General features: G+C 38.9%; 1 protein-coding gene and 1 non-coding gene across 2 annotated transcripts; both read right to left on the reverse strand.

Moving 5' to 3' along the window:
- CEP295 (centrosomal protein 295) lies at positions 1–27,347 on the reverse strand. Its single transcript, XM_063430739.1, has 29 exons — positions 27,265–27,347; positions 26,309–26,450; positions 24,708–24,908; positions 23,853–23,977; positions 22,846–22,939; positions 21,546–21,662; positions 20,951–21,091; positions 20,280–20,463; positions 19,504–19,671; positions 18,825–19,025; positions 17,511–17,620; positions 16,538–16,735; positions 15,953–16,050; positions 14,794–15,787; positions 14,511–14,628; positions 14,140–14,325; positions 13,204–13,431; positions 12,453–12,559; positions 11,905–12,079; positions 11,270–11,497; positions 10,871–11,028; positions 10,334–10,487; positions 9,208–9,851; positions 5,547–5,687; positions 4,561–4,672; positions 3,735–3,929; positions 2,333–2,444; positions 1,683–1,782; positions 1–647 (listed from the first exon to the last, which is right to left on the reverse strand). The coding sequence occupies exons 2-29, from the start codon at positions 26,429–26,431 to the stop codon at positions 609–611; spliced, it is 5,451 nt and encodes a 1,816-aa protein (XP_063286809.1). The 5' UTR covers positions 26,432–26,450; positions 27,265–27,347; the 3' UTR covers positions 1–608.
- LOC134576917 (small nucleolar RNA U2-19) lies at positions 12,299–12,367 on the reverse strand. The gene has a single exon (XR_010085895.1). It is a non-coding gene; the product is annotated as a small nucleolar RNA U2-19 (small nucleolar RNA).
- Positions 27,348–27,948: the final 601 nt, after the last annotated feature.

A 27,948-nucleotide genomic window follows, 5' to 3' on the forward strand; every position in this document is an offset into this window, starting at 1 on the left:
AATGACATAGCAATTGTCTTTTATATAAACTGAAAATGCGCTTCATGCAAATCAACTTCACTCATACTGCCTGCTTTAATAAATATTTGTTTGTGCCTACATCAGAAATACTCTGTCAGAATTTCACAGAGACCGACCAGTTCTTCTCTGAGATGAATGGAGATAAGGTTTGTGAACCGAAGATGGGAGAATTTGGAGAACCTGCTTCTACAGCTTGTGGATACAGGCAAGACATGCTCACATCATGGGAAACATTAATATGCACAGGGAGAAACTGACAGTGCTTTTCCAGAAGTAATTTGCAGTGTCAAAGTGTATTTCTGTTAATCAAAAAAATATATTTGTTTTTAAAAACAAACAAACAGCATTAACTACAATAAAGGTCAGCAAAAAACACAAAATATTTGACCTAATTAAATTTCTCGAAAGACATAGAAAACGTAAAAATAATAAATAAATCTCTCTTGGATACCAAGTGTCGTCATTCGTTTCAGATAAATGAATTCTAAAATACAGAAATTATTTTTCTCCATAGTGAGCCATGGTTGATAAAATGTCAGTAAAAAAAAAATGTAAACAAATGTCTGAATTTATTGCAAAATCCGAAGTCACTGTATCTTTTTTGATCTCAACTTTTCCAAGGTTTTCTGTAAAACAAAATAGAGGAAAAATTATTATTTTTTTGTTTAAATTGGCAACACGATCATTAAAACATTCCAAATCAGCATTAACTTTGCCAAGATCTTTGCTGAGATGTCAGACTATAACAGGACAAATGTTTTATCTAATGTATGTGCTTTGTTTAACAATTTCTTTACAAAGAAACTATTTTTATGTAAATCAAAACCAGGTTAAGGGTTAGAGCACAGATGACATGTCAGTCTCTTGTAGTAGTGTGTGCCAATATCCAAGGCAATAAACTGCAATACAAATCAAGGATCCACCTTACTGGTTGTAGATAATTTACAAGGTCCGTGCATACACTAACTGGGATTAGTTTCTGGGCAGTCCATACCACCACAGAGCTGCATTTTGTGATGTGTATGGTGTTTTATTGCCCAGACAGGTAAACAAAGGACTTATTCTTTTAAGAGTTTGTACTAAATTAAAGGAGCACTATAGGGTTTGGAACACCAACGCGTATTCCTGACCCTCTGGTGTTAAAAACACCATTTAGGTGGCTTGCCATCTCCCAAAAAGGTAATAAACCTTACCTTATTTCCAGCACGGCGTGGGTCCGCCGGTATTGGCCCCATCCCTGATGACATTGTTAGAATGTATGATTATGGGAAGCATTGGATTGGCTTAAATCAGCAAGGAGGCGGGGTCAATCACCAGCTTATCCAATAAGCACCTCCTCATAGAGATCTATTGAATCAATGCATCTCTATGAAGAAAGTTCAGTGTCTCCATGCAGAGGGTTGAGACGCTTAACAAGCAGCACTGCCCCAAGAAGCACCTCCGCACACTGTGCAGCACTGCCCCAGGAAGCACCTCCAATGGAGGTATGCCTGAAAAGACAGTGTTTACATGAAAATGCCTGCAAGGAATGATTATACTCACCAGAACAACTACATTAAGCTGTTGGTGTTCTGGTGACTATAGTGTCCCTTTAAAATAGGATTTTGTACTATACTATTAAACTGCTTGTGGTCACAGATATTTTAGGAACATAAATATACCTTCTTAAATTCTTTAGCCTTTTCCCGATTTTTGGCATAGGATTTCTGTCGCATCATCTCCTCTTTCCTGGCTTTGACTTCATCAAGCTGATTATATAACCTAGAGGAAAAGCAAATTCTGTAAAAGCGATGTTTACGGAAACACACAAAATGTTGACAGGATAAATATTCCACCAGAGTATGGCAGTAAGGAGGCCACACTGCCCTTTAATTAGACAGTATCATAGTTTACAGTATAATCATTGCTATAACATAGTTTCCCAAAATTACCACTAATAAACCAGTCTGATAAATGAACCAAATTCCTTAACATTGTTTAGAATTTATTGCTCTAAAAGGATTCTAACCAATAATTCTCTTTGACAAACTCATGTAAAAAGGGAATTTAATAAAAAAACAGAAAATCTGAAGCAAAAGTGTGCTATGGAGGAATATGCAGCGCTGCTACCGCTCCCTATAGACTGCTTACAATACTCGGCTTATCTAATAAGATACAACATCTTAACGTGTAATTAGAGGTAATTTTCCGGCAGTTTTTTGGAGCACAGATTTATAAACATTTCACTCTTCTCGTTATCGTCACCGACAAAGTTACAATGTGTGCTTATTCACATTAAAATGTACTGTGTGCAAGGAAAACATGTAGTTACCGTATAGTCCTCTGCTGCATCTCTAGTTCCATCAGTTTACGGTCCTCTGGGGAGCACACTCTGACTTCAACTACTTTCTTCAACTGTCCAACGTCAGACAGGGCTGCCGGAGCTTTAACAATTACAAAGAGAAGAAGGGAAAAAAAATTTCAGTTCAAGAACTACAAGCAGCATTTGTGTTTAACCCTTTAAGACCGGAGGGCGTAATATTACGCCCTATTTTAAGCAGCTCTAAACGCCGCCGGGCGTAATAGTACGCCCTCCTTTTTTTTTTTTAAACTTACCCGGTCGCCGGCGATTTTTCACGCACAAACAGCACTTACACGGATGATATTATTGCTACGATACTTTTTACTGTTTTGAAACACAAATATTTGTGTTCAGCGAAGTCTCCCGAGTACAACAGTACCCCTCATGTACAGGTTTTATGGTGTTTTCAAAAGTTACAGTGTCAAATATAAGGCTTGTGTTTCATTTTTTTCACATTAAAATTCGCTAGATTGGTTACGTTGCCTTTGAGACCCTATGGTAGCCCAAGAACGAAAATTACCCCTATGATGGCATACCATTTGCAATAGTAGACAACCCAAGGTATTGCAAACGGGGTATGTCCAGTCTTTTTTAATAGCCACTTAGTCACAAACACTGGCCCAAAATTGGCATTTTTCACACACAAACAAATACTAACACTAACTTTGGCCAGTGTTTGTGACCAAATGGCTACTAAAAAAGACTGGACATACCCCATTTGCAATACCTTGGGTTGTCTACTATTGCAAATGGTATGCCATTATGGGTGTAAATTTATTCCTGGGCTACTATACAGTCCCAAAGGCAACGTAACCAATCTGGCGAATTTCAAATGTAATGTGCTATATTTGACCCTGTAACTTCCCAAAACACCATAAAACCTGTACATAGGGGGTACTGTTTTACACGTGAGACTTTGCTGAATACAAATGTGTATTTTATTGCAGTAAAAGCAAACAGTATTTTGACATTCACAGTTAAAATGTCATGTAGAACTAAAAAAAAAAAAGAGAAAAAAAAATTCTTATTTTCTCCCATCTTTTTCATATTAAATTATGTTTCTTAGCTAAATATTTGATATCAAATGAAAGCCCTGTATCCCCTGAATAAAATTATATATAATAAGGGGGGGTGCATTTAATTTGAAAGAGGTGAATTACGGTTGGACAGACATATTGCGCAAATGCCAGGTTTTGTTTTGTTCACAACGTGTACATTTGGCTCAGTCCTTAAGGGGTTAAATTTCAGTATAAGTAAAGGTTATATATTCATATACAGACACACAAAGACTTCTTACTCATATATTTAATGTATATAAAACATATGAAGTTCAGGAATAAAATATTATACTTGTACATTTGCAGAAACCTACCAGAATTATTGGAGAGCTCCAGAGGTTTGGTTGAAGCAGGATTTATGGAAGGATTAAAGTTTGTTTTATTTGATGTTCCATCTTTTTGTTTTAGATTTTCAAGTCTTTTTGTGGATCTCTCTACAAAATCTTTTTTCTTACTTAAAAAAGCTTCTTGCAGATTGCCAGAGGAGGATGAAATCTCTAGGTTCATTTCTGGAATATATAGAGTGACAAAGATCAGAACAGGTATTATATCAACTCACTAAGTTGAGTTGCCCTTTATTTAACCACTTCCCTCTCAATCCTGTGTATAAACAGTATAAAGTTTGCAAAGCCAAGATCTGTGTTCTAGAACTCAATTCAGTCTGTATATATCTTGTAGATTAACTCACGGGCAGCCCATTCATCTCTCTGACTGTCTTTGAAGGGTAAAGGAGAACTAAATTCAGCTTTAGTATGTTGATTCATTCTGTATTATTGCCCATAAAGAGAGCATTCGTATAGATTGTATCTATTGTGAGAAAATATTTCTCAAAGGATCTGAAATATTAACATACAAACGGGACTACCATTAAGAAAAAAGTGTTTTTAAAGGGTAAACAAATAAAATTCAATTTAAACGTTTTATGTATCCAAAATTAGGTACTAAAAATAAATGTTTTTTTAATGTTAGACACCAATTTAATTAACTTGCTTTTACCAATTATTCTAACTCTGTGGTTGTCAGTGCTACAGATGTCATCTTATTAAAATGTTCATACTGATAATGCATTATTTAAAACCAGCTCCTGTAAATATCAGCAATTTGGGTGCCACCTGGTCAAAAAGTAAAAAGCACGATTACCTGTAAAGTGCTGTGATAAAGACGTGTCTGTAACACAGAGACCTGCAGAGGACCAGTCTGGAAGGGTGACCCCAGATGCATCCACTTCCGCGGTTAAAGGGTGAAATCCACTCTGTGAACAATATGAAAAGTCAATAGAAGTGGAGCAGTCATAACAACACTCTGGTGTGGCAATGGAAGTGACTGGTGCAGTGGGCCACATGCAACAGCTGGTCGGTAGGTGACAGCTGAAGGTGGTTCGACTGGGGGTAGTGGTTCTAGGCAAGGTGGACTAGAGGGCTGAGTATAGACCAGGCATAGGCAACCTTCGGTACTCCAGATGTTTTGGACTACACCTGCCATTATGCTTTGCTAACATTATGGGTGTAAGAGCATTATGGGGGATGTAGTACACAACATCTGGAGTAGACCATTCTCTGAGGGACAGTGGCCTGGTTCTGTCAGAGGATCTTATTCCTTATCTTGATTTGTGAATTCTGCTCTGCAAAGCCCAATGATACCTTCAATTCATGTCTGTAGCAATATGTTTATTGTGGGTGGGGTGAACCAAAATGGTACGGACAACCATCTAGGAATCATACGGGTCTGAATGGTTGTATGATGGCTCATCAGTAAGGACACTGAAGAAGTACCCTATGGTTCAAATGCAGTTCTCTTTAATGAAGCCGCCCCATTACAGATGCTATTGGTCCCATACTCCATGCTAAACAACTTCAAAAGCGGTGCTGTGAATACCAGAATGAACAAAAAGAAAAAGAACCCAAAACATTCCATGGCTTCCCTAAACAATTCTAATCATCAATGAACCTTTATAGGAAGTCCACAAAAGCAAAGTAAAAGAGTCCCAACTTTCTCATCTCTCAAAGAGCTAGAGCTATGTGATGAATCCATTACTGAAAAGGTCCTTCTGCCTGATAAGGATGGCATGTGCTTGGTATGAAATGTAAGAGTGCAAACTGTTTAAATGACAGTGTTAAAATACATACCTCGACAGAGCTCTGTTCTTCACAATGTTTAGATGCAATCAGTGCACTGGTAAAAGGTTCAGAACCTACAACACTGCTGTCATTTAAACTCACTAGCGTCAAGTCAGGTTCTTCCATGATTCCACAAACAGACCCCTTGCCCTAACACACAAAAGAGAAAACATTAAATAATGGTATTAAATTAACAGAAAACAAAAAAGTTTGTACACAATTACCTTTGCCCAAAAAGTATCAGTTATGTCAAATAGTCTTCAGTATTAAACAGATTAAAGAAGGAAATATCCCAAGTACCCTAAAACCAATATTAGTTATGATTCTAGGAAGGTATGGGTGAAGTCCTGCTTGTTTTTTCCCCCAAACCATTCCAAAGGTATATTGATAAAACCAAAGGAATACCTTGCACACAAAAAGGTACTCCCCACCCTTTAGGGATTCGGTAGCATTTCACTGCAGATAAAATGTACTATTATTCCAGTGCTTTGAGCCGTGATAATGGGTGTGATTTCAATATTATCTAAGGTCTTGAATTTAAAAAAATTGGAATTAAAAAAACATTTTAAACAAAACAGATGCCTCCTACGGCAATAGCCACTACAGTAAATTGTAAATGTTATGTTACTTAAATTGCCCTTTAATCAACAAAACTAAATATATTGAATTAAGTACTGTAACAAAGAGGAATTCTAGGATAAGAGGTCATAACATTAACAAAGAGGTGTTTTTGTTCTAATGTGAGGAAGCTTCATTTCACTGAAAGGGTAAGGGATATATTCAATTCATCCCACCTACAGGTGTATCCACCAATTTTAATATAATTTTTGTATAATCACTACAAATTCACTATGAATTTCCAACAAGTTACACTTAAAGGGTTACTGCAAGGGATTATAAACAATACAGCATGACAGGAGTACTCTGGCCCCTTATGCTGGGAATAGGGCACACGGTTTTGAAATTGTTTGCCCACTTACCTGGACCTCTACCAGGTGCTAAGAGTTCTCTATGCTCCTGCAGCTCAATAGAAGCTGGATAACGTTTCCACTAGCCATTTATTAGCTCAGTGTCAGCTGACCGCTCTCAGCTAATCAATAACATTACGTTAAAAAAATATGAACAGAATTGACAGTCAGCCTGGAACTCTTGTTCTGGGCTGGCAAATTATTATTATTTATATAGCGCCAATAAATTCCGCAGCGCTGTATAATGGGTGGACTAACAAACATGTAATTGTAACCAGACAAGTTGGACGCACAGGAACAGCGGATTTGAGGGTCCTGCTCAATGAGCTTACATGGAAGAGGGAGTATGGTATATAGTGACACAAAAGGTAAAGGTAGTAGTAGAGAAGTAGATTGGTAGAATAGTATTCACTGAAGATTTTATGTGTTTTTTTTAATGACAGTGCAAAGTAGTTAAACCCTGTATATGTAGCATTTCATAGCAAAACTCTGCACATACCGACTCCAGGCACCATGACCACTTTAAATCACTGAAAAAGTCAGGATGCATGTAGTAACCCTTTAAGTGAAAGTTCTGCCAGATGAAACGGTAGAGGTTAAGCCTTAAAGGAAACCTGCCACCACTTACATCAGCCTCCACTACCTCATCGTGATCCCATTACAGAGTTGTGTGTTACACTTCTGTCATACTCACCTCTGGTCCGCGCTTCCTCTTACTGCTCTCTTCACCGATATCCCCGGTTTGGAAACACTTCCCAAAAACAGGGGAAACCTCCTCTGCTAACACACGGCTTTGTGGTCAGCATGCGGATCACTCCATTCCTATACTCACTAAGCCATACCTAGCTAAAAGCATTGGCTAGGGAATTACCGTAGCATACAGAACGCATGCCAGAACCGTGGGAGGTCTCTTCTGCTCTCCTTTATCAAGCAATTCCTCTGTGCTGAACAACGGATTAACAGGTGTAAGAAAAAGCTATTTTTAAAATAGTTTTTTTTTCCTCCAATCTACAATCTATATTTGGTAGCAAAACAGTCTGCTCAATATGCAGATCAAATTTAATGCTGTTTTAACCCCTTAAGGACCAAACTTCTGGATTAAAATGGAATCATGACGTGTCACACACGTCATGTGTCCTTAAGGGGTTAAAAGAGTTAAAGTGGTTTTGGGCATAACAGGTACCCTTTAAACAAGACAGAATTATAATGATTGAGGTTTAAAAATTATTATATCCTCACATGGCAGGGAGAGGTGACACTAAAATGCTTACAAACACAGCAACCAACAGACACTCCACAAACCCACTGCCGTATAACCGCACTGAAGGCTTTTCTAACATTGAATGCTACTCAATGAGTAATGTTATACTACATAAGACGCAACATCCTTACTCACCTCCTGCTGCATGGAGCGAGCCAAGATACTGCCCCTATTATTCCTGAACAACAATATACACTACACTGACACTTAGCATGCATTGAAGACAGCTTCTTTGCCGCTTCCTGCTGCTTACGATATTGACTTTAGCTTGTCATTTGGACCTATGTATCTAATGTGTTTGCTACACTTACAACCGAACCACTGAATGCTGCAATTGCCTCACAAACTTATTGCGGTCCTGTTACATTGAAACGATCAGTATACTATCCCTGCTGTTACTGCAAATTGTTACTTGTTATAAGGATACTTAGCCTGAATTATAGGAACCATGTTGGCTGCAATATGCAGCTTAATCTGTTAACATGTAACAGCCATTGAGACCTACGTGTCTAGTTTATCTGTTGCATACTCAATTGTACTATTGACTGCTATAAACTTGATCAATAAACAGCTTTTTGAACCTAAAATGTATTCTATTATTAAGCCAAATCTTTTCTGATTATTATTGTTATTTTTTTTAACTACCTAAAATGTTGTGGGTTGGGATGAACAAGCAGAGAGTATAGCAGACAAAAACAAATGTAGTGCAGTTACGTGCAATATTAAAAAGACACTATAGTCACCAGAACAATTAAAGCCTAATATAGTTGTTCTGATGAGTACAGCAAAAAGCCTGCAGGGACCATCTTTAAACACTGCCTTTTCAGGAAAAAAAGGCAATGTTTACATTGCTTCCTAGGGACACCTCAAGTTGCAGTCACTCAGACTGAGAGAAGCTGAACTTTCACCGTAGAGTTACATTAAATCAATGATTGACCAGGGTGGCGTTTGGCTCTGTCCCCCCCTCCCTGCATGAGGTCATCAAAACTGACGATCTCATCCAACACATTTTCCTATGGAACAGCACTGGATTGGCTGAGATCATCAAGTCTAATAATCTCAGCCAAAGGGGCAGATCAGAGACGGGGCCAACACCAGCGGACAGGCGCATAAATAAAAGTTTTTAATCTTTTTAAGGGGTCTAAGGGGCCGTGTGTTTTTAACACTATAAGGACAGGAACACACGTTTGTATTCCTTTAACATAGTTCTATATACTAGAAGTAAATGCAGTATTGCACATAATTTTTATTCCAATTGCAAGACATAGTGGCATGCATTTGCTATATAGTACACATTATGATTTTTGTGACATCTTCAAACAAAGATAGCCCAGCTTTAATACAAATGTTTGAAGAAAATGTCTGTGGTATAAAGAACAAGAAATGAGGCAATTTAAAAAATAAATATGTAATCTTTTTATGAATGAATTAATATTCTCACCCATTCACTAATATGGCTTGCCAAGGAGAAGGTAGAACAACTTCTGGGAAAAAGAGTAAGAGGGTTGACTGAAGAATTACTGATAGAAGATTCTGTGTGAATTCCATCTGAAAATATCTCAGACTTTGTTTGGCTTGAAGAATCGCATTCCGCCACCAATGCGATCCTGGGAGGGAAATTTTGTTTGAGATGTACAGATCTTTCACATTTCTCTTGGTCAGGTATATAGTTTATTTCTGTGAATCCGTCCACTTTGAGGTCTTTATGTGTGTAAAATGCTTTAAACTGATAGGGTGATCCATTCTTTTTAACCGATAAATCAGTAATTGGGTGTTCAGACAAGACAGAATCACTTATAGTGGTTTGTGTGGCTAATAAGGTATGGAAAGAGCCATGGTCTTCAATCAGATTTTCATTACCCCCTCTAAGGATTTCAACTGAAGGAGGAGTTGGAGTGCCATGGCTAGGGATCTGTTCTTGAGGAGTCTCACATGAAGTAGATAGGCCTTCTCGGTTCAATGTCCTTGTGCTTAAATTACTCAATACACAAACAGAACACTGGAAAGAGTCTTCATTCTCCATCATTGGATTGGTCTCATTTAATGTCCTTTCAGGATAAAGCGGATGGAATGATGCAGAGGAATCTAAGTATGTTAGAAAACAAATGAAAGATTATTATATTTACTCACTCCTGCATTGTCACACAGTTTCAAAACAGATGTCCTGAGCTCAGGTCAAGTGTAGGAACCTTCACGGTTTTGATCAGGTTACTAGGTTTGTCATCACTGCTCAGTTAATCACAAGCAGAAAGAAACACACGATCAATCATAACAAAAAAACAAGCAATCCATACAAAACAGACAAACAATAAAATACTCACAGAATGCATAAAAACAAAAAGAAAACACACACAATCTATATTTACACACACCACACAACCACAGAAAAAGAATACATGAGCTCAGTTCAAGTGTAAAACATGTCATTGCACATTATGCTCACAATATAGAATGTTTCATCATTGCTCATTTTTCATTTCAATTCCTTTTCTGATAATAGATGATAAATCCATGTAGAAACATTAATGAGACAATAAAAGCCTGTAAAATCTTTTACGTACACATACCTAAAGTCTGATTAATTTCTGTGGGTGATTTGGCTACTGATTCCACACTCGGAGAATTCCTCAGACCAGGAGATGAAATGGTGCTCTGGTTGTTGTGTTGATTTGAAGATATAGGACTCTGCTGGCATGAGCTTTCTTGGATGCTTGGTGAAATCTAACAGCAAATATTTTAATTAGTGGTTTATGGGAGATACTAGAAGGACACATTGAGCACTAAAACTATTGTAAATCGATTGTAGAGCTGCTAGGAATGAATGACAAAGTACAAAGTCAGATTTCCATATTATGTCAAGCTAAGGGAGTGTGAGCTCTGAATACTGCTACATTTTATCAAAACAAATGATTTGACAGCGATATACTGTGCCCAGAGACTCCCGATACTCCTGATACCGTAATACCATAACATGCTATAGGAGTACTGGTTCTTTAACCCCTTAAGGACCAAACCTCTGGAATAAAAGGGAATCATGACATGTCAGACATGTCATGTGTCCTTAAGGGGTTAAGCGTTCCTTTCAAATCCTGGGCAATGCCTACCTGACTGAACTGGTTACTGCCTTGAGAGCTTCTGGAGTTACCGGAAAGTGCGTAGGATGGAGTAGAAATATTGAAGTCTGGTTTTGGATCCAGTGGATGAAAGGTCATAGAGTATTGGTTACCATCTTCAGCAGAAACATCTGCAGCAGCTGTAGGAGCTGTGAGAGAATACATTACAGTTACACATTTAAATTAATAGAGAACAAAACGAATACAAAAATGGTTTTGAAAAAAAATGTAAAAAGCCCAATAGTCAAATATGATGCTAGGTAAACAGATTTTCTGTTAAAATTCTAGATACCTGTTATGTTATTCGGTGCAGAGTTTAAAGAAACAAATAGGAACTGTAGACTTTAATTTCAGTGATATAAATAATATAGAACATGAATTTAGAATTACCATGAAAGCTCAAGTTTCTTTCCAGAGACAGGCTGAGATCTTTGGTGTATTTCGCAATGATTTGTTGGATATGGCTTCGGTGCTCGTCTGAATTTGGGGAGGATTCTGTACTCTTGGAATCAGACAGCCTTGAGGGAACAGGGCAGCATGTGGCAGCCGGTAGTGGACTCGTATCTGGCATTTGCCTTATTATAGAGTAATTACATCTCTGAAGATCAGAGATACATTCTAAAACCAAAAGAAATGATCGCATAGGTTAGCCTGCACAGGTCAGATGTTCAGAGAAAATTATATCTATTGCCCCATGTCACGTGCGGTAGCTTTCCACTGGGGCAAACAGGAGAAAATCTGGCAAGTGTTAGAAATAAAATACAGTTCATTTAAATAATCAAAATTCAAACAACCAACCATTTGCCGTCTGGAATACACATTCGGTATGAAGTTTATGATTGTGGTGTGTGTTTTCTATTCACCACAAATGGTACCAACATGCTTCCAGCTGTATGTTGAAGTGTTATTTTAAAGTGGAACCATAGTACAGTTTGTGAATGAAACCAAAGTATCGATGTATCTGCATGAATGCAATAACAAAGAACAAGATCAATCATAAATAAATAAAATTAAAAAAAACAAACCTGGGTTGAGTGGACTTCTATCTGAATTCTCGCTTGTTAGAAAACTTCCAGTCGATATAGTGGTCGTTGACAGATGGTCACTGAAAGGCTCAAGGGTCAAAACATACGGACTGAATGAGGTGTCTGGCTTACTTTGCTCTGTAGACCCCTGCATTAAAGATAAATCTGTTGGTATCTAATGGAAACAAACATTGAAACAGGGTTAACATCAGCCTGAGCTCAGGTCAAGTGTAGATACCTTCATGGTTTGTATCCGTTCCACAGTTCTGTCATCACTGCTCAGTTAGTAAAGTAAAGTAAAAGAACATTCATCCCATTTCTCACTCACACACACGCACACAAATAGAAACACAAACACACCACAAACGCTCACATCACATACAGAAGTATCACTTCCCAGTTTGGAAAGATCACGCTCCATAGAATTCTGGAGATCAGATTTGGCTCTCTCTCATCATTGACCATTTTTTCAGTGTAAAAAAAATGACCTCAGAGGGACAGGAAGTTTAACTCATCATTCAATAGCCAGGTCGTCATTATATACTTACAAACCAATGAGATGGGTCTGGGACTGGTGAGGGTACACGGAAATCGATTCCAGCTCTAGAAGGATAACTAGGCATACCAGTTTGAAGTTCAGAATTCTGTGATTGATCTGAATGAAGAAACATTAGGATTCATAATGCTAGTATGGCAAATAAGATTCTTTATGAAACGTTTTTATTGACTATTATTTCTTTGAAATTCCAAAGACAATCAAAAGGTATATATAAGAAAGTAGAAACTACTGAGGCTCTCGCAAGTGCTGAGACTTCCCATCTCCCCCATACTCATCTATGTAAATATATTAAAAGTCAGATCTATCTTGTGAGGTGTAATCTTCCAGAGAACGCTTTAGCAAGTTGAGATGCATTGCCAATGGTTAACCAATTTGGACTCTTTTTCTAAAATACCAACTAATGGTCAACCCATAAGACGTCTATGGGAAAGGGAGGAAGAGAGGGGAAGAAAAGACAGAGAGACAGATTTAAAAGGGTTTCTCTGAGTACCACAACCACTTCAAGCCTTTAAAGTCAGCAGGGTGCCGGGAGTCTGTATATGCAGCTGCACACAGATTAAACCCTTAGCTCCACTTCCAGCAGCACCATTAGCTGCAGAAAGGGTTACTACTTATAAAAACACTGTTTTTTGGTTGGAGTATCACTTTCATTACAAAATTTAAAGTCACCCAGCAAGAAATACAGATGCTACAAATCAGAGGGAAATCAACCGCCATCAGTAGTTGTTTATTTTTGTTACCTGTGTCTTTAAAAAGCTGAGATGAATTGGCTTCTAAAGACAGAATCTCTCTCCAAGACAGTTTAGGCAGGCTTCTTTGGCTGGTTAAGCTGTCGTTACAGCTCCTGTCTTTGCTACTAGTGGATATTCTAGAGAGATCCAGATCAAGGAGAGAAGAGTTGCTGCTGTTCTCTAAGTAATGATCCTTCGGTATTAATAATTCCTCTCCACCAGGTCGATCCTTAAGGCCTGCGGGAAATGTAAATTATGTAATGTTAAAGCATGAGGGTATAATGCCGAATTAATACGAGGAAAAGAGAAAGGGTGGACACAGAGTATGCACAGGCTATAGAAAAAAAAATGTCCACTGCAATAAATCTCAAACACTCAAAATATAACATTAAAGATATCAAGATAGATGGGACAAACAAATAGAGAAAAACATACATAGTGTGAACACAAAAGAAAACGAAGGGGAGCATTATTGCGAGAAAATAAAATACTAATAACACCAATGCAAAAACACGATCTGTACAGAGTTTCTGCCAATTTAGAGATATATTTTGTTTTCTTAGGCCATCTCCACCTTCTGTCAATCAGCCCCTCGAACATTTATTTGGAGTGGTTATATCAGTTTTATTCTAGATTTGTGTGGTTTCTGTGTGGTTTCTGTGTGCCAGATGGCATGTGTGCCTGGGCGGTGCTTTTTTCCTTCCGAGGAGAGAGCAGAGTCACTGACCATGCATGCATAGATTGAGAGCTTAAACATTAAACAGTGAACTGGATTACATGTAAACAGACAGTATTGTTTTACAAATGGGGTACTTTTTATTTATCCAATAAAGTCTTACACTTCCTTTTATTTATGTTGCACAATAAAGTAAAGGAAGTGTAAAACTGTGTGTTTAATTTGTGACAGATACATCCTTTGATTCCTAAGGTTTAATAGTTCTATACCTGACCAGCTCTTTTTCAGTTCCGGTGCTCCTACACTGGAGCATCTGCCACTTGTTGGCGTCTCTACTTCCAGAATAGCGCTTAGCTCATGTTGTGTGAGCATAGGACCTAATTTGGTTTTAGTCACTGGTGGCTTGGATGACCTCCGGCGCTGCTCTCGTCCTGGACCTTTAAACAAACCACCTGCTGGGAGTAAATTTATTTAAATTAGAGAAGAAAGAAAATAAACAAAAAAACAGCTGTACATATAGAATATATTTATCATGTATTTAACAAACTTTTAGAGGAGCAAAACATTAGTTTTAAGCCAGGCTACATTTCAACCAAGAAACTGGTATGTGGTTTAATATAAACTTAAGTCTCAAACTCACCATTTTCAAACTGGATATCTTCATCACCCTCCAAGGCATTTAACAGCGATGACATGAGAGAAAAACAGTCTTTTTGCGGCATTTGACCCAGATCATCAGGGAGAGTCCTCTGCCCATCCTGTACAAATTATATCAGTAAGAGTTGGAACACCCCTTGACCCAGAACATATTTTACTTTAACATTGACAGACATGTGAATAAGTATGTGAATGCATGCAGCAGAACTCAGATTTGGGCATAATAAAATCTATATTGTAAGCATTTCATATGAGAAAAGACATACCGTGGTCCCACCAAGGTACTGCTCCAAAGACTCCTGGTGCTTCCTCATTTGTTCTTCCAATGCCTTCTGCTTTTGTAGAAGCTGTTCTTCTTGGATTTTTTGTTTGAACAGAAGTGAATCCCTTTGCTTATCCAGCTGCCCCTGCAATTCTTTCAAGTGATCTTGTTGAGACTGAATCTGTGACGTGGAGGAGATCAATCTCTCTCTAAATTCTTGGACACTGGAAAAGTCTCCAAATGACCAAGGAAGTGGCTGTGGTGCCACCTGCGGCTCTGTTGTATCAGAAACAGTTGATTCTACATGCGGTAAACCCAAGGATATCACAGATGGTAGTGGATGGTACGAGTCCGATGAGGTGTCCCACAGGCTTGATAAGGAAGACTGACTTTCTGACTGTGTGACTGCGTCTTGGGGTTTGACCCTGCTTTCTTCAGGAGACTGATCTTCTTTGTCTACACCAATTATTTCCTCATTAGATTCTTTATTGTACAAAAGTTCACTGATCCCAGTTAAGACCTTGCTAGTTGTATTTTCAAAATTTACAGGAGTCTTCTCATGTGTAAATGCATGTGGCCTGGTTCCATGCTGCTCTGTTACAGGACATGTTGATAGTGATCTAACATTAACATGTTGGCCCTGTGAAGTAGACAAGCTTGCCGACTCTGACTGTACTAATTCAGGTGTCCTGCAGACTGTGGTAGATGGCTTCACACTCTGTAAAGAGGATTGCCTAGAAATTGGCATTGATGGCAGTAAGGGGGCATTAAATGTACCCATTTGTCTTGTTTTTAAATCCGTTTGTTCATGCGATTTATCCAACACCACCATGTGGGAGGATTCCTTTGTCTTGCAAATAAGGCCTGGCAGGGTTTTTGTATCATTTTGACTTTCTGTTGGAAATTCCCGGATAGACACATGAGAATAACGCTTTTTCAAAAACAACTGGTATTCATGGAGACGTTTTCTTGCCTCGTCTACAGATTGCTTATGCTGTCTAAACAAGAAGAAATAAATAAAGCCTAACTAAATAGATAAAATATAGTTTAAAGAAATATATGCATTTAAATATTGCTTGTGTGTATATAACACAAACATTTGAATTTACAAAAAAATAAAAACCAACAACAACAACAACATGATAGCAATGACAAAATCATACCTATTTTGCTGCAGCAAACGCTGCTGGTAGTCCCGAATTATCTGGATGTGTGGACTTTCAGTGGAAGAGATCGCTTCAACGGCAGGTGGGACAACATCCTGGGGGATTTCAGAAAGAAACATGACATTGTAACCACACACACTTTACTCAAACAGTCTTTCTCACTAAATATTCAAGCTAGTATAGAGTTAGGCCATGGGACATTCAAATTCAGAAATACCAGACAAAACAGAAATGTGCAGCAATGTAAAGGGCACTCTTTGGTTTTAAAACAAACAATTTGCAGAATTGCATGATGTAGACTGTTATTGGTTGCCATTCAGACCTATTATGAAACGGTTTGGCTGTTCATACACAGTGAGCTTTGATTATGCACATAAAATTAGCCAAATCACAGAGTTGCTGTCAGCCGTCCTAATCATAGCCGCCTCGTACAGATGGCAAGGAAAATATACAAATATGCAGGCCCTGCTGGACAGGTTTGTCGAGATAAATAGATGCTGCCCCCCTGCAGAATATTAATCATCAACAAAACAATGACTCCTCTAAATCAACACACAATAATAAATGGCAACAAATATTTACCAAGTGCTCGGGCTCTGCAGCAGTTGGCTCCCGGGTATCCTGGACACAAGCATTTGCCTGACCTTCTTCTTCTAGTCTTCTTGCTTCCTGCACTTCGAGTTTTGCTTTTGTCAATTCTGCCTCTATGCTCTTCCTCTGCTCTTCCAACCTCTCCAGCAAATCGAGCTGCTCTTTTTTCTGCCGCTCTATTTCTTCCATCTAAAACATAAAGGAGACAAAGTTGAGTAACCAAAAGAAACAGGCCTAAAAGGTACAGCAGCTGGTGTAGAGGTTATACCCATGTTACAAATGGTTTGTGATTTTTTTCCCCCCATAAGGATACATTAAAGGGAAACTCCATTGCCAGGAAAACAATCCGTTTTCCTGGCACTGCAGGTTCCCTCTCCCTCCCACCCCCCAATCCCCGGTTGCTGAAGGGGTTAAAACCCCTTCAGTCACTTACCGGAGGCAGTGACGATGTCCCTCATCGCTGCTTCCTCCTCCGCCGCCGCTCCTCCTCTGCATTGCGTCGGCCGATGGGCGAGACTGATCCCGCCCACCGGCCAGGGAGACCTAATGTGCGTGTGCGGCAACGCCGCGCATGCGCGTTAGCGCTCCCCATAGGAAAGCATTCAAAATGCTTCCTATGGGGAAATGAGACGCTGGAGGTCCTCACATAGCGTGAGGACATCCAGCGACGCTCTAGCACAGGTTTCCTGTGCTAGAAACACGGAAGTGCCCTCTAGTGGCTGTCTATTAGACAGCCACTAGAGGTGGAGTTAACCCGGCATGGTAATTATTGCAGTTTATAAAAAACTGCAATAATTACACTTGCAGGGTTAAGAGTAGTGGAAGTTGACACCCAGACCACTCCAATGGGCAGAAGTGGTCTGGGTGCCTGGTAGTGTCCCTTTTAATACATCAAATCTGAAAGTAACTGAAAGAGAAGGAAAAGGTTTTAATGAGAAGAGAAGATGCCGAGTGACCACCACACCTTTTTCTGTCTGTCTGCTGCCATTCGGATTTGCATGGCCTGCTCCTGAGGATGAAGAAGGACAGCATCTCCAGCAAGAACTGTATGGTCTGTCATATCATCCTGGGGCACTATGGATAAAAAATAAATAGAAATACAAGAAACTGTTACAAAAGACCAAGCAACAAACGGTTCTATGAAGCAGGGACTGGCTAGAATAGTTCACAGTTAAGAGTTTCTTCCCTAAATACTACTAAAAGCTCATATTTTAGTTTATTTCCATTACCTCTGTCTTCTACCGAGAGCATCAATCATGTTTTCAGTGGGGGTTATGCTTGCTATAAGACACACCTCTCCTGCACAGGCTTGCTTCCCAAAACAGGCTAAAATCCCAACACTTTACTTTAAAAAAAAAAAAAAAAAAAGAAGATCTGTTCTCGCTCTCTCCATTATCAGACTGATTAATTGCAGAAGCTTTTGACAGGCATTCTACTGCTCTTGCTTTGTTCCCCTTGCAGACATTGCTTTCCCTTAGGCTGAAGGTAAGCAGGAGAGAGGCCCAGAAGAGGGCTTCCCTGGTAACAGTCATGCAGAGCACAATCTTCTAATCTCTATGCCGATGCCACAGACTGAACTGACTGACAGGAGGGGGAGAAGGCTGTTTTTTAATCTATGATTTTAGACTACTCTTTACTAACAATGTACAGATGAAACTTGATTATCTACCATTTGAGATTGCATTGCATTGTCATGCTTTAAGGTACCGCTTACTCTACTATAATAAACCTGTAAAATTCCAAATACTGTTCGTTGGTATATACCCCATGATACAGCTATATGAAGAATATGCATATGGCTTTGATTGAGTTGCATGCAAAATGGATATCATAATATATTATAATCCCATTCATAGGGATGTGCAAAATTCCCATATGCTGAGCAGAGTTTTGGAAAAGCAAACAGTGCAGATACAACAAGCAAAGTACAGCACAGACACTTGTTACAGCACATAGATCACATGCAATGTGCAGAGGATTGAAAGAATGCATGCTGGTTGCTACTGCACAATAATTATAAACATCAGACAAACTGGATAGTGTACATAAGGTGTTCCAGCACAAGACTTACATGCAGCAGGAAAAACTAGACAGAACACACACTAACACAAGGCTTACATGTAGCAAGCAGATAACGAGTAGAACACATACTGGTAAGAGATCACAGACGCCAGCATGCGATTTAAGCTGCAGCACTAGAGATCAGGCAAGATGCATGTTGGGAGTTACAGTGCAGGGATTAGAAGTAGTAGCCATATTCAGGGTATTTAGTACTTACCTGGCACAGAAGCCATGTTTCTCTCCTGATCTGTTCCAGGCTGAATGCCAAATTCTTCCTTCATAATGGGCAATGACCCAGATTCTAAAGTATCACTGACAGTCTCAGCATCACTCTTTGCACTCCACTGGTCCTTCTGGGTTTTAATTTTATTTAGCAATTTCTTTAATACAAGTCGGGATTGTGGCTCTCGGCTTCCATCTACAGAGATTGTGAAAACACATTTTTAGAGTGAGTTCTATTATATCTCCAACGCATAAACATATGCTAGAACCAGACATGGACATTAGTGCTGTTGTCTGGGTCAACCACATGAGTACAAGTGATAAAGTAAACAAATGTAAGTCACTTAGCAATAACCCCACCTTAAACCATAGACCATGCAGCACAGAGTTCATTACACAGGAGCTGTACATAAAAAGATCAACCTGCTTCCAAGTGCATTGTACATGAACACTTTCTAGGGCAGTCAATGGGAAATTATTTATAAAATATTTTACCAGGAAATATACACATCAATGCTTTGAGCAACATGCTAAACAGAATTATAATGAAGACAGCATCATAACGAGCAATTTTGCTAGATTGAATCTAAATTTCAGTTACAAAGTTAAGAATAAATTAATGAAAAAAAAAAAAAAAAAAACATTTAGAAAACATTTAATTTATTGAACCTTACCTGGGGGTCTTACCAGCGATATCACTTCCTCTGAGCTCCCAGACTGTGGCTCACTTTCAGATACAAGCTCAGGCTCCACTGACAGATTGAGATCTTCATCTAAGCTCTTAATGGATGGGACAGGTAAAGGCTGGGGCTTCAAATGTAAAACCAGGTCCCCTTTCATCTCTTAACCAAAAAAAAACAAAAAACAAAAAACAAAAAAACAACAAAGTTATTAAAAAAATAAAATAAAAAATTCCAGTTTTTTTTTTTTTTTTTTTAATTTGAAAGTCTAGAAATGATGTTTAATATTAAAGCGGCGAATGTTATGGAAGACAGTTGGATAAAGCTTATCAGGTTATGTTAGAACAAGAGATAATTAACAGCATGTGTACAGGGACTTCAATAAGCATTTTGCATGACAGTAGGAAGAATTGAACAACATTTATGGGAATTAATTAAATAAGAATGCAGTGAAAAATTTCATTTAAAGGGTTACTCTCTAAGCATCATTAAAACTACCGCCCGCTGTACCTGCTCAGTTACACGGTAACGGAACACACATCTGAGTAACGCTGCAGGAGGTGTAGTTAAACCTGTAGCAGCAGAGAGGTTAATCTCTGGATGTGCAGCATTACATAGCAAAATGCTGCAGATACAGACGCCAAACACCAGGACCATTTCCATTCACTGAAGTGGTTATATGCTGCTTGAAGAATCCCTTTAAATAAAAGCCTAAATAATTCAAGCTTAAAATAATGAAATGTTATTATAAAGAGAATAAACCAACTTACTCTGTCCTCGGGTGTACATATCCTCAAAAGCAGACTCTAGATCCCTCTGCCAATCCTCCAGGACTTCTGCCCGCCGATAGGCTGGCTCAAACAGCTGCTGGGGCATCTGTGAAACAATCTGCCTCCGCCGAGCCAGGTCGTCCTGCTGCATGTGTTCCAGTTCCTTCAGAAACTTGTCACGATCCTGAAAGAAAAACACATCTAAGTCCAGCAAAACGTATACAATATTTGTTTATTTAAAAAAGAGACACTACGCACATTAACTATTACAGCTCAATGCAGTGGTTGTGGCTTTACAAGTCTGTGTTTGAGCCTTCAGTTGTCTGGTTCTGTGCAGTTTCAGTATTCCCAAAAGTTATTGAAAACTGGACAAAATGTAACCTAATTTAAAGGTTACACCGATCAAAAAACAGTGTCTCCATAAATCACTATTAGCAAGAGTAATCCTTGCTGTGTTGACCTTCCCTTAAAAATTTGGATTTCATTGGAGTTTTCATAAATATTTATATATATGATCACTGTCCAGAAGAGTGCATTAGGAACATCTAAGATACTGCACACAACACTCAGACTCACAGGCCTCTGGTAGAAGAACAGAGAATGAGGAGAGTTGTTTTTTTAATCTATGATGTACCAAATATAAATTACATAATATAACACAGAGTTCTTACCTGTGTTAAATGAACCATCTTAATTGCATGGGAGCCACGAAGCTGTGCTTTTTCCAACTGATCTCTCCTCTCAATCTCTACTTCTTTCTGTAATGCATCCAAACGCTTGCTTTCCTCAACAGCTAAAGCCCGGGCATCTGTCTAGAGGGCAATACGGGGAGAGGGGGATCATAAAGGGCTCACAAAACATTACTAATACACGTCAGATTTTATATATATATATATATATATATATATATATATATATATATATATATATATATATATTTTTTATTTATTTTTTTTATTTTAAACTATGAAGAGGTTTTCAACAACGAATTATAATAAAAATAATAAAACACATCCACCACATCACTTCTGCAGAAAAACAATACTATGGGAACATACTATAGAAGGTACAGAATAGAAAATGATAATAGGTTATTTTTCTAAAAAGATGTCTCCCCATTATAAATCCCTTATATTAAGTAGAAATATTAAGTACAGATTATTTAGCAGTTATATTTGAATGTATATTATGTAAGGTTGCTTTTCTTACACTGTGTCTCAGTTTTCTGTGCTAACGTATCCCACATAGAAAAGAAACAAAGCATACCTGCTCTCTGTCCATCTCTCGGTCCACGTAAGGCTCGGGAAGGTGGTAATGAGACACAGAGAAGTTGTCTATGTTGGAGATCTTCACTGATGGAAGTTTTTTCATAACTTCTAGGTTCTAATGGAAAAAAAAAATGGCACTTTCATCAGGAACATGTACTATCGTTAACAAACAAAGCAGATTGTAAAGGTACTAAATGGACAATTTGCAAAGTCTATGATTTACTTAAGAAAATAAAGTTAGAGCGATAACCTACAAACCATAGCCACTCCAGCAAGTTGTAGAGATTATGTTTCCAGGAGTCCCATAACTCCATCACACTGTAAGCTGTCAAATGCTATACAAATGATTAGACACGTACCTGCCTTTGACAGGGGCCCCACAGTCCTTCTGGTCTGCTTTGCTATGCTAATTCGAAAACTAATTTTTCTACATTAGCATACCAACACTGAACATCATTCGTTGGCAGAGAGCCTCATCTATCAGAATGATAAATGTCCAAAGTTGGAAGTATGAGCTTCACTTTAGCACAGAACGGTAAACGTGAAATACTGACAATAACAGTTGGACATCTTACTGTGGGAAGACAATACTGATCTGGATGAAAATAATAGCATTTATGAAAATCGGTAGCCATTTAATGCTAGAAATGTAAAGGTGGCTTTACACTTAGGAGCGGGAGAGAGTTATAGAAGATTTATGTAATGTGTACAGTCAGGTCCATAAATATTGGGACATCGACACAATTCTAATCTTTTTGGCAATATACACCAACACAATGGATTTGAAATGAAATGAACAAGATGTGCTTTAACTGCAGACTTTCAGCTTTAATTTGAGGGTATTTACATCCAAATCAGGTGAACGGTGTAGGAATTACAACAGTTTGTATATGTGCCTCCCACTTTTTAAGGGACCGGAAGTAATGGGACAATTGGCTGCTCAGCTGTTCCATGGTGAGGTGTGTGTTATTCCCTCATTATCCCATTTACAAGGAGCATATAAAAGGTCCAGAGTTCATGGGTGGAGAGGAGACAATGAATGGCAATGCTGCACACTGTGCAGCACTGCCCCAGGAAGCACCTCTAGTAGCCATCTGAGGAGTGGCCAGTGAAGTGATCACTAGGCTGTGATGTAAACACTGCCTTTTCTCTGAAAAAACGGTTTACAGCAAAAATCCTGAAGGGAATGATTCTACTCGCCAGAACAAACACAATAAGATGTAGCTGTTCTGGTGACTAGAGTGTCCCTTTAACCGTAAATAATTGCTCCACCCGCCAATTTAATGTTGTGCATTTACCTCAAGAGGGTCTGGTGGGGGAGGAGGAAGGCTAGCAATTTTGGCTGCACGCTCCTTTTCAATATGAAGTGCTTTCATGCGGGCTTTAATATGCCTAGAATCAAAAAGTATAATTATGCAATGTTCAGACAAAATGCTTTGTAATTTCCCATCCCATTAACAGGTACAAACCAGACTGTTACAGATAAAAGAGACAATTAGAGCATTTAGACATTTTCAAATACAAATGAATGAACAGTAGGACAAATGTGGGTAGTGCCAGTTGACCTGAAAGCTGTATAATTTGTTAAATTTATGGGCTGATTTTACTATAATGTAAGGTAGGACTAAACAACTAAGTAAAAGGTTTAACAGGAGAAAATAATGCCATTAAGGGGTCGTGGAGACATCACAGAAAATGACAAGATCGAAGATGGAGTGGGGTACACGTCTTTTGGGATTTTTTCCTAAGGTGAGAATTCAAAGTGAATTTAAAAATGTATGGACAAAATAGGCAAACATGAAAAATTCTCCAATTCACTTAAATTCTCCTTTTAGTGAATAACCATGACACTTCCTTTTAGAAATCTGTCATATCAAGAAGAGAAAAAAAAAAAAGCTATCGATAACAATTGTGTTTATTAGTCAAACACAAAGAAAAGCAACACATTCCACCTCCTCTGAGATTAGGTGCATGTGAAAAAAGTAACCATAGCAATGTGGCTCCTCCTATGTGTACGGCTTTACTGGGAGGCTATGAAACTGAAAATAGAATATATACATTCAAAGATACACATAACAGCTAAGGAACAGCACTTAAAGGAATTTTATGGATGAGGGAATAAATGCAAAATTTACAATTCACCATTATCGGAGCGGAAGTTTGACAGGAAATATAAGAGTGTCTAAACACAGACTGCAGACAATCGCCACAGTGAGCTGTAGAGGTTATGGTGCAGAGTGTCCCTTTAAGAAAAAGAGAATCCAAACCGAAAAAAGAAAAATCTATAGTAGGATAAGCAACTTACCACATACGATCCTTCAGATCAGTTTCTTTATGTTGCTTTAATTCTTTCAGAGCCTCTCTATGTCTCATCTCTGCCTTTTTTCTATTTGCTGCCGCTTGTTTTTCATGAGCTTCCAAATCCGGTTCCTTCAGGAAAATAAAAGCAATAAGAACAGTTTCAATGCAAAGAGTTAGAAACAGCAATCCATCATCAGATCTTAAAGGGACACTCTGCTGCCCTACTTAATTTACTATTTAGAAGATTTACCCAAATTAGGTATTTTTTTTTCCATTGGGGATAGGTCTACAGCCTTTGCAAACCCTACCCCTTTCTTCCACAACCCAGACTTTCTGTGGCTGTCCAATCACAGACTTCCCAATGCAGCTGAATGAGAAGTCTTTGCAAGACAGGTGCTTTGGGCAATTGCTGCCTCTTGAGTTTAGCTCCACTGAGTTAAAAAAAAAAAAAAAAAAAAACAGGATTGGTTTTCTGATTGAGAGCCAGGGGGCGTACCAAGATTAATTTTTAAAACTGTAATATATGTTGAATCTGCACTTTTTGTGCAATAAAAAAAAAAAAAAGCATGCTAAAGTGCATTAGATGTGTGTAATGTTCCTTGAAGCTATAACGTAAACGAAGTCTCATAAAACCCTTATGTGTTCAACCATATAATCAATAACCATAGTCCTATGTTATAAAGAAAAGAAAAAAAAGGGGTGGGGGTGGAGGTGCAATTATTTTTTTTCCAAATGTAAAAAAATATGAAATAACTTCTGTAGACTGTAGAGATAGAAAATGGAAGGTACGAGACAGTAGTTACAGTAGAACAGAATCAGAGCAAAATAATGATTTATCATTGTTGATAAGAGAACTTACATTTTCCTTAGCTTGTCTATGTCCCTCACCAATTGCTCTCAGACTAGACTGGTAAACCTTTTCTAACTCTCTGAGCTTCTCATCCTGTTCTGTTTGCCACTCAGCCCTCAGTTCTTCTGCCAATTGCTGAAGTTGTAGCTCTCTCCTTTCCTTGACATCCTGGCGGATTTGCTGGGCGATGAACCTTTCCTGCTCTCTGACCTGAAATACCGAATAATGTGTTATCTGTTTGTGAAGCAGAGGAACGGTCCATTTACTTACTGGTAAACCTTACCATTGATGGTGGCTGATACATAAGACAAGATCAATTCACACACAAACTATATCTGAAAAAATGTAATGCCCGCTAATCAGATGAAACCCTTATTAATTATACTGATAGTAACTATACCGACAAATGAAAAAAAAAAAAAAAAAAAGACTTTTAAACCGATGCTATTGCCAGTTGTACTTTTATCTTACCCAATAAACCTCTACTGAATGTACATAGAAATACTTTCTTCCACACATGCATTTCCAAGCAAAGTACACCGGGTACACACACATTAATAAAGTAAGCTTTTTGGGTTATGAATGAGAACGATTGTAAGCTTGAGGCGTGTCATGAATGCCAGACTGCATCAAATGCATGACTGTTCTAAGGCAAATACAAATTGTGGTGCTCATTTACACAATGAAGAGGTAGCTATAAGAATGTACTACACAGTTGCTTGTAAGATAACTATCCACAAAACGTTATCTCGTTTCTATTTAACATTTATAAATGATCTTGAAAGAAAAGGAAAGTCATGTTTTAGAGTTTGCAGATGACACAAATCCCTGTAAAGTAATAAAATGCTGCAGAGGGATTTAGATTGAATGGGGGACTGGGCACTCAAATGGCAGATGAAATGTAATGTTAAAAAAAAAAAAAAAAAAAGTTATGCCCTTTAGGGTTAAAGGACCAATATAAGCACCCAGACCACTTCAACTCGATTAAGTGGTCTGGGTGCCAGGTCCCTCTAGTTTTAACCCTGCAACTGTAAACATAGCAGTTTCAGGGAAACTGCTATGTTTCACTGAGGGTTAATTCAGCCTCTAGTGGCTGTCTCACTGACAGCCGCTATAGGCGCTTCCGCGATTCTCACTGTGAAAATCACAGTGAGAAGACGCTGGACGTCCATAGGAAAGCATTGAGTAATGCTTTCATATGTGCTGTTTGAATGCACGCACGGCTCTTGCCACGCATTCAGATCTGACATTGACAGGGGGTGGAGAGTTCCCCAGCACAGAGGGAGCTCGGCGCTGGAGAAAGGCTTAAGGGGGTTATAGGAAGTTTTTCCTAGTTACTTGCAAAATTGGAAGTGCTTCAAACTAGGTTTTAGCTTTCTTGTAGATCAACAACAAAATAAACAGATAAGAGGAAGGCTAAACTTGATGGACACATGTCTCTTTTCAGCCTATGTAACTATGCAAAATCCAGCATTCTGTGCAAAAATTAAGCCTGTAGCTTAGTGTTATGAGAGTGGAAATACAAAATTGACCCAAGATTCTTAATGCTGCAAAAACTGAAAGTCAGGAGAATTTGCCCTTTTAACCTTTAAAGGATAAATTATTAGTACCTGCTGCAGACGAAGCTTACGTCTTCGTTCACGCTCTTGCTTCAGCAGTAACATTTCTTCATTAGGACTGAGCCTTAGAGGTGCAACCCTGGCAACCTTGCGTTTCATTTTGTCGGCGCACATGAAACATCTGAACAGAATGCTGCAAAAGAAACGTATGCAACAAATGTAAACAACACGTGACTAGTTATATTTGTACAGGAAACACTGACCAGGCACTTTAAAAGCTTGTTTAAGCAAGCAGCAGTCCAATGTTTAGAGGCTATTTCCTATCTTTTTAAAAGCAAACATGCATTATATGCAGTATGTGTATTCGGTCAAACGGCTGCATATTTATAGACCGGTCATGGAACGTGCAAAGGTGAAACTTTAAAAATGTACATTGACAAATACTAGATTTCAAGGAATAGGAAAATAACTTCAATACATAACATCCAAGCAGCCCTGAGGCACATTCACAACAATCATCTGGCTGCAGCAACACAATGCTCCTCAGAAAGTAACATTACAATGCTTCTCTATAGGGAGACTTTGAACGTAAATACTGTATTTATTTATTATTATATTTTTAGAGTCTTTAAAAAGTAAGAGCCTCTAGGGGCTGTCTGATTGTTAGTAACCATAAGCATACAGACTGACAAATGTCTACATGGTCATTTCTTACATACGTTAAAGTTTATATCTGGCAGCCTGCATCTAGACACCAAGAACATACATTAAGCAGGCATGGTTTTGGTGCTCATTGTGTCCCTTAAAAGATCACAGTGAGAACAACATGCTGGGTATTCCCCTGGTATAAAGGCTGTGTAAGCATGATGGGAGTTGTAGTTGGGATGATGGGAGTTGTAATAGCTGTGTAAGCATGATGGGAGTTGTAGTTGGGATGATGGGAGTTGTATCTCCAGCTGTCAGTGTGTGATACTCTACAGTGAGCTAGACACGGTGTCGGTCCATACCTGCGGCCCCCCGGGTGCAGTCCGGCCCGCTCTCCGCTCACACAGGTCCAGCTTCTTCCTCAGGGACCGCAAACGGCTGTTTTTTCTCGTCGCGCTGACGTCACTTCCGGCCTTCGAAGCTTCGCGCGGCCGCTGCAGCCAGCGGGAATTAGCGTGGGGAGGGCGGGGGGAATCACCATGGAAACCGCCGGGGGAGGGACCAACGAAGCGGCGGTCGGCGCGCGTGCGCACAACGTCAGCAGCCGCAGCCAGCCAGCCACGTGGCGGGAGTCACGTGTTACAGCGCTCTCAGTACCATTAGCTCCTGTATCTGCTGCCGCACGCACTCTGCGGGATATTTACTACAGTGTCCGTCCGCTAAGCAATGGCAGAATTATGGGACATTTAAAGGGACACTACAGTCACCTGAACAACTTTAGTTTAATGAAGCAGTTTTGGTGTATAGAACATGCCCCTGCAGCCTCACTGCTCAATCCTCTGCCATTTAGGAGTTAAATCCCTTTGTTTATGAACCCTAGTCACACCTCCCTGCATGTGATTTGCACAGCCTTCCATAAACACTTCCTGTAAAGAGAGCCCTATTTAGGCTTTCTTTATTGCAAGTTCTGTTTAATTAAGATTTTCTTATCCCCTGCTATGTTAATAGCTTGCTAGACCCTGCAAGAGCCTCCTGTATGTGATTAA

This window comes from Pelobates fuscus, chromosome 1 (genome assembly GCF_036172605.1).
Source record: "Pelobates fuscus isolate aPelFus1 chromosome 1, aPelFus1.pri, whole genome shotgun sequence".
Taxonomy (NCBI): domain Eukaryota; kingdom Metazoa; phylum Chordata; class Amphibia; order Anura; family Pelobatidae; genus Pelobates; species Pelobates fuscus.

What these genes read in the sequence shown, in the direction of transcription:
- CEP295 (XM_063430739.1), bottom strand. Translation starts at nt 26,431, where the DNA reads ATGTGCGCCGACAAAATGAAACGCAAGGTTGCCAGGGTTGCACCTCTA. An exon ending in ACTGAAAAAGAGCTGGTCAG is followed by an intron (nt 13,432 to 14,139) that starts GTATAGAACTAT and finishes CATTTCCCGCAG; the next exon opens with GCCTTAAGGATCGACCTGGT. An exon ending in TAGAAGTCCACTCAACCCAG is followed by an intron (nt 11,498 to 11,904) that starts GTTTGTTTTTTT and finishes TTTTGGTTTTAG; the next exon opens with AATGTATCTCTGATCTTCAG.